At 39.6% G+C, this 7560-nt stretch overlaps 1 protein-coding gene across 1 annotated transcript; it reads right to left on the reverse strand.

Annotated features, from left to right (window-relative positions):
- Positions 1-892: 892 nt before the first annotated feature.
- On the reverse strand, positions 893-6883 carry aoc1 (amine oxidase copper containing 1). The gene is made up of 5 exons (XM_063912406.1): positions 6769-6883; positions 3261-4799; positions 2469-2757; positions 1842-1974; positions 893-1420 (listed from the first exon to the last, which is right to left on the reverse strand). Exons 2-5 carry the CDS (start codon positions 4795-4797, stop codon positions 1151-1153), a joined length of 2229 nt encoding a protein of 742 aa, XP_063768476.1. The 5' UTR covers positions 4798-4799; positions 6769-6883; the 3' UTR covers positions 893-1150.
- Between the last annotated feature and the right edge of the window lie 677 nt (positions 6884-7560).

Genomic DNA, 7560 nt, shown 5'->3' on the forward strand with positions numbered 1-7560 from the left:
TTCCTCGTCTTTTCTATAGTTTGTGACGTCAAGCCCATCATTGCCATGGGAATAGCTATAGGAATGCTTGTTACCCAATTCACATTGTTTTTTTGTCCTCTCCTCTAACTTTGGCCATTCAGCCTTGCGTGCATAGCTCTCATACTATCCCTCTTTTACCATGTGCACTGTAAAACATCAGCACACACTTATAAAAGTGTTCTTAGATGAAAGTCCTGACGCCAGTTGCTGACTGGATTCCTTTTCCTCTTTCCAAAAACGCTCATTATTTACCCTACAAACAAAGCAACTTCTGCAATATCCACCTCCTTTTCAGCAGTTATATTCAGTGTTTTTGGCTAATACAAAGAAGGGTTTATGATTGATATTAAATAGAGGTGCTTGCAATATAACTGTTGGATGGTTTCTTTGTAACTTTATTAAATCTTTAGTTTTTTAACTGTATGGTTACATATTTTTGGAGTGTAACAGACACAGATGTTTCATGTGCTGTTTTTGATATTGAGTCATACTGTATGTAAAGTTAGGTTTCCAGGGGCGCTGGGCGCAGCAAGGTGGTATCCTGGACTGTTTGCGTGGAAGGATCCGGAATCAGGCTGTTTGCTTTGTAAGGCCTGTTGTCTTTCTAGAAAAAACATTCCCACCATGGGGGCTGGAGGAGCATGCTGAGGGTTTACCACAAGCAGGGCGGATACAGCGCATCCTGCATCCTGGATGCTCGCCCCTGCTAAGCCTCAGCCATGGAGACCCAACATGGGATTAAAGGAGTTCTCAAAGCCCCCCCCGCCCCCATGTCCCACACAGTCTTCCTTCCTTTACCTCTGCCGGGTTACATGTCGGTTTGATTGGGTGTGGTAAATTAACTTCAGCATTAAAATTAACATTACAACTGTCTTGGTAGTTACTCTTTAATTGGGACAGAGGGTTCAGTTTCACTAGCAAAAATTCAATTTAATAACTTTAACTCAAAATGAGACAGAATTAAGTTTTACTGTAGACATTTATATAAAAACATTAGTTACCAGGCTCATTTATATCTGACCATATGCACTACAAGTGATTGTTGTTAATCTTAGATCCGCATTGTGTAATTTACTAAAACTGAGAAAAAGGAAGTTTGAGCTAATAAACAAAAACAAAAGAAAAACACCTAGACTCCTGCGTAAGTGCCATTGTAAAAAAAGGGCTTGTCTGACACGCAGTGACCTATGACCTCAGGAGTCCACCTCTGGACCTTGGGCTTGCCGTCCTCTCCCTGGCGGACAATGACGGTACTCCTGGACGCCACCGAAGGATCTTCGTCAAAGAAGTTGAACGGTCGGAGGAAAAAGCCCACTGCGTTGCCAGGGGTTGCCGTGTTGGGGATGTCTTCTGAGTGAGGCACATGCAGGAAGCCTACTGTCACCCAGGCTACCAGGTCCTTCACACAGGAGAGCAAATAATACATTAGACAATTTTAGAAAAGAACACATTACAGGTGTTTTGTATCCATTCAAAAGAACAAACAGAGGTAAATATCAGCATTCATGAGTTACCATGATGTCGAGTGAGCAAAACTATTCTTTAAGAAAGAACTAATCTCTCATTCATGCATTTTGCAACCCGGGCGGTGGTTTCAATATATCGCTGAAGTACACACAGCTTGTGTGATGATATGATTATTTGTATTTTTAATTTGTAAATAAGGAGTTACTTTGTATAATATCAGAGGGCCTAGGCATAAAAGTCACGGCTCGCCACTGATTTTGGGATTTATTTTTTTAAAGTATTTTTATAAGAACATTTATAATAATCTAATCTAAACCATCTTGACTTTTATGTGCATTGTGGAAAAATCGTACCTGATTTACTATGTCTTCATTGTTGCGAATGTAGTCCTCAAAGGACACAACGGGTTCCCAAGGGTCACCCTGGGTGTACATGCTGCTGCTGGTGGCTTCACTATCTTTATGACGAGTCACAGCGAGAGGATACCTGTGGAGATTTGTTCATTCCGTGAAGCTTTGAGACAAATAATTCATAACAACTCCCCAGCCAGTCTTTCATTTCGCTATTTCACAAGTGGGCCCCTGTTGTTCTTCAGCTTTAAAGTGCAAACTATTTATAGTCCAAGTGTTATCATTCACTATAAGGTGATGACAATCCAAAAGACGATTTCCAACAAAGTGGGGTTTTACTATCTGCTGCACCTCTGTTGAGTGCCAAATCATACTTTGACCTGAATTCTAACAAAACTTCATGTGCAGGGATTAACCCCCTTAGCCCTACTTATCCTTCTCTGGGTCAATCATTACAAACTGATTTTATACAAAACATTTCTTGAATGCAAAGCTCGAAAGGTCACTATATATGACTCAATTTGCAGATAAGATGAACAAAACACCTGCAATTGTAGTACCCATAATAACATTGCATATAGGGTTTTAAATGTATTTTCTCTAACAACATAAGGGAAAACATTTTAATACCTTGACCAACTGATGCCGTTTTCCTCCTTCCAGCCTCTTGGAAGCACACTTTGCGCATGTGAGTTATACTGAATCCGATAACCCTTCTGGTGTCCCCATTTATTTTTCTCATTGGGATTGTAAAAGTGCACATAGCGGGGGAATTTTTTGCCAAAGCGGAAAGCAGCTGATCTCTCTGTCTTTTGCTCTGTCCTGTGGAGTTTGGACTGGACGATGAAGTTCTTTGGACTCCAGGGATTTGTGAAGTTGACATATTTCAGATCAATCGTCTCAAAGCTGTTCTCTCGACCTGTGTCAGAGTGAAGGCAAAGAGTTGTCAGAAGAAGTTCAAGATCAAGGTAAAGGCCTTGTGTTGAGGCAATATTGGTCTACAGTACATTTACTCTTGCATTAAAAGTCTCCATTAAGTTGTTTGACTTATTTATGGCCCAAAGCCTTTATCACAGATAGCCTTGATGGCACATTTCAAAAGAATCGACAATCTAGCTACGCTTTACCACAGGGTAAAGTCCAGAAAACAGTTTTATCTGGACTGGCATCAATAAAAGACTACATTTCTGTCTGCACTTTCTTTGACGTCATATCACACGCCAAAGCTTCAAAATGAACATTGAAAAAGTGGTGTGAAAAGAAAAATGCGTCTAGAGTGTCTTTGTAACCTTAAGTCTTCTTATGTATAGATAAAATATGGTGTAATGGGTTCTCCCAATCCTAATGCCAATCAAGAACATCACAATTAGAATATTCTGCACCACATAACTATTAAAAAAGCAAATTGATTGTTATATTTACCAGCAATATCCAGGTCAACCTTATAATGGATTAGGTGCGTGTGCAGGTTACCAAGCACATAGTTATACACCTTGGCACCATATTCAAGTCCGTTAGCTGTAAAGAATGTGGCATGGATGTATCCGGTAGCGCTGACCTTTACCTCCACCACTCCGTTCTGGTAGAACAAGAAGTCCCAGATATAATCATAGTTGTAAACCGTTGAGGTTGTACGCAACACCAACACTGAGTTATCCAACCCTCCAAAGAAGTTGTATCCCCCCTTGAAGTTGGAGTTGAAATGCCTTCTCAAAGGCATAGCAGTGGTCATCTCAAAAATACAGAGTGCATTTTTGTGGCGCAATGGTTTATCTGTGTCATAGTAGTGGTGCAGGTCAACAAAGGTGGCAATTTCTGGACAGTCTATTCCTGGTGCCAGTTCGAAGGATGAGCTGCCCATTGCCCAGCCAGCATCAATGTACTTTGTTTGCATGGCAGCAGGAGTATCACCAGAATAGAAGGCAATAGCTTCTTGTATGCTGATCTCATAGGCAATCCTTTCCCCATTAAAACGCAGGTCAAAAACTTGAAGCCCAGCCGATGATCGGACTCGGTAGGCGAAAGACCATCCAGCATATTCAACAAAGTTGCGGTCAACGTGATATCGCTGGCCCTGAGGCTCAACAAGCTTTGGCCCATGGATATTGGTGGCTGTGTTACTGTGACCCCGGGGGATGTAAGTGGAGTACAGGTCATTGTCGTCATGTTCGGGCAGTTTGATCTTCTCCACGTCGCCTGATTCATATTTTTCTACCAGTTCCTCAACACTGTCAAAGTACATGCTGTTGTACCAGACCTTCTCGACATTCCACTTTTCTGGGTCCAGGTCCTGGTGGTTAATCAGTACCTCAAACCCAATTGGGTGGATGAAATAGCCCTCCACAAATTTCTGCAACATTATCCAGCTTCTCCTTTCACCTGGACCCAGCCCACGGGGCGCTATATCTGAGAACGTCAGGCAGCGGTCCGAGCAGTTAGTAAAGGAAAACCCTCCAGTGGTCTCAAATAGAAGCTTGTGAATTTTATTTGCAATCTTTCCAAGTATATTCTCAATACAACTATACTCTACAGCAGAAATAGGCCTTGACTCAAAGCGGATAGGCTTAGCACCCTTGAACGTCTTGATTTCGTGGGTCTTAGGGGATGGCAGAGGACTGACAATGTACTCAGTGATGTTGGGTTCGGTCTTGTTCCCGAACTGGATAATCACACGTGCCTGACGTTGGGGTTTGGCCTGTCCACGGTCCAGAGCTCTGAGGGCTTCATGCTTCCTTGGCAGATGTAGTTCGATCAGGAGGATGCTGTTCTTCATCAGAGTCTTGCTATGAGCATCAGTGAGCTCCAGCTCTGGGATACCGTGCAGGTAGGCCCGGACAGCTTTCATCTCACGCACTGTGAGGTCAGCAAACATGGGGGCACCATGATAAGCCCAGTCTCTTGATCTGGATGCACTACAACCAGCCAAGCAGACCAGCTGCAGTAGACAGAGAAGTCTCATGGCTGAAATATAAATGAGAAAGTAAAATCCAGCATGAATTGAGTGAATGAAGGGGGTGAAAATGTATGTGTTGAATGATTTCATGGATGAGTTTGACTTTGGAAAGACAACAGATCTTGTATTCAACCATGTGAATTAGAGGGATTCAAAAAGATAAGCCTTGTTTCTACATACAACATTTATTTCACACTGTTTTTATCCCTATTATAACATAGAATGTATTGATTTATCTCCTGCAGAATGTTAGACAAACTTGGGCCATCTGTTCTATTCGTGTTCTCTTCACAGCTGGATAAGCAATTATTGCTCCGTCCATTTTTATATCAGTCTTTTCTCTACTTCTCCACAAGAAAACAAACAGTATGTGTCTCTGGAGCTAATTACCTGCCAAAACAAAACAAACTAAACATGCTTTACATATGCCCTATGATTCCTCAAAAACACAGTATGGTTTTGCAAATACAAAACACCATCTACAAACAAATGCATTTTTGTTTCGCAAATAAAAAACGTATCCATCAAACAAACACATTACATTGTTCTAATAAATGATGTTTCAGAAACAAATACAGCATGGATCTTTCAAGTACACCAAAAAAGACAGCACTCTTTCTAGCGATACCAGACTACATTTACCAATTGGAGCGGTCAACATGAGAGTTTGTTGTTGTTTCTGCTGAAAAATCAAATCTTAACTAAATTAAGTTGCTGTTAATGACTAGAATGATATGTAGCAGCCTGCAGGAGCTAGCTTATACCAAGCTAGGCTAATTTTCATTTTGGTTCAGTAGAAATACCCAGTGAAAACACTTGTTCCTCTGCTGAGCACTGGTGGTTAAAAGCAACATGTATTGATATATATATATATATATATAAGTGGTGTAAGCTAACTCCCCTGGTCTGCTACATATCATCCTATACTCGTGAAACTGTATCTATCTAGTAGAGTTTAGTCAACATTTGCTTTTTCACCAGAAACAACAACAAACACACTTGTTGCCATTTGTTTGTTTTTTTAGCCAAAGACACGTACATTCCCCCAAAGAAGAAATACAAATAAATACATAGCAAATTTACAATGATACACAGATTTTGACAGTGTGTCCACTCAAAACAACATCAATTACAGAAAATGATGTAAATGGACATGTGACATTTCAAAAGGTTTCAACGTTAAGTTAAAAATCTGGTAGACAAGAAGTTACACCACATATCTTGCTGTAGTGGCCAAAATCCTAGAATCTATAAAAGAAAATGAAATTAAAAGTAAGCTCCAACACTTGCATATAAATTGACAAAGTTGTATCTACTTCATAGCCAAAATATGTAAGAATTTCCCACATATTTTATTAAAGGTATCAGGCTTTCCCTTTAAAGCATAAGTTCATTTCTCTAAGGCTAAAATACTCAGGACATATGTAAGAAAATCAGCACAACAACAACGGCGGAATATTTACGCCAAAAGTCACAGCATTTCTTGGTTTTTGTACTCGTTGAAAATATTTAGTTTGCTTGTAAGACCTATGCTGTATTGATTCTGAAACATGATTTATTAAGAGAATATGTGTTTGTTTGATACATACGTTTCCTATTTGCAAAACAAAATGCATTAGTTTGTAGATGGTGTTGTATTTGCAAACCACACTGTGCTCATAGGGCATCTGCAAAACATATTTAGTTTGTTTATGGAGTAGCTCCACATCTGTCAGCCTCTGACGACAATCAGAGTCAACACTGCCCTTATCTCTGCTCTCTGATTATATTCCTGCACCGTTTGTGCTGCACACTAAATAGATTAACTGCACACAATTTAAGAAGTCTCTATGCAAACATTCTGCAGCTTTTATTTCCCACAGTATTATGTAATTATGTTTTGATACAGTGTATAATGTTTGAACTTTGGAGTAGTTCCATGCTTCCTCAAGAAACACTTCTGAATGAAAATCAAAGAAATAAACTAAGCTACGGTACCTTGAGTTGTCCTGAAGGTTCACGCGGTGTGTAAAACAAAGTTGGTCAGTCCAGTCTCCTGTTTCAGCATTTGGAGAAAAGGCTGTTATGAAAACAGAATCAATGGAATGCTGCTTTTAACCACCTTCCTTGCAGTGACGCAGGCTGATTGGTCGACAGTGGGTTGTAAATATGATGAAAGAACAGGTGCAGAAGGCAAGGCAAGTTTACTTCTTTGAAAAAGTGGGACTAATTGTAATTTTCTATAATAATAATTCCTATCATTGTCTCTGAACCACTATGTCAGGTTAATGTCTGAAATGTTTGTACAATTTTCATTAAATGACAAAATAAGAAAGTCTCAATGTGGGTGATACAATGGTAAGTCTAGATCTAGATGAGGACTGTTACATCCATTACTGTTAATAGTGCCAAGCTGTTTTGAGTCTGTTCGTATCAAGGAATGCAAAGTCAATATTCTTACTAGACATTGTAATGTACTGCTAAATTGAAAAAAAAGTATAGCACCGTTCAACATAAAGGCAATTCAAAGTGCAAAATGAAAAGAATTAAGTATAGAAACACATTGAAATGTAAAAAGAAACATATACAAAGGATTTGAAACAAGCTAAATAAAGGATATGATGTATTCAAACTGTAAATCAATAGGAAACAGAATTATTCAGCTTTAGTGCAGTGGAATAACCCATACACATTTGCACAGATATCAGATTGACTGGGAGTTTGTTATAAAAAACAAAAAAAAGATGGTGAAAATGGAAAACATTGAACCTGATCAACATTACCATGTCC

The sequence above is a fragment of the Eleginops maclovinus genome, chromosome 21 (assembly GCF_036324505.1).
Source record: "Eleginops maclovinus isolate JMC-PN-2008 ecotype Puerto Natales chromosome 21, JC_Emac_rtc_rv5, whole genome shotgun sequence".
NCBI classification, from domain to species: domain Eukaryota; kingdom Metazoa; phylum Chordata; class Actinopteri; order Perciformes; family Eleginopidae; genus Eleginops; species Eleginops maclovinus.

Bases quoted from the DNA above. Each gene is read 5' to 3' on its own strand.
- aoc1 (XM_063912406.1), bottom strand. From the start codon at position 4,797: ATGAGACTTCTCTGTCTACTGCAGCTGGTCTGCTTGGCTGGTTGTAGT. The intron at 2,758-3,260 runs GTAAATATAACA...ACTCTGACACAG, and splicing joins GGTTGACCTGGATATTGCTG to GTCGAGAGAACAGCTTTGAG. The intron at 1,975-2,468 runs GTATTAAAATGT...AAATCTCCACAG, and splicing joins AACGGCATCAGTTGGTCAAG to GTATCCTCTCGCTGTGACTC.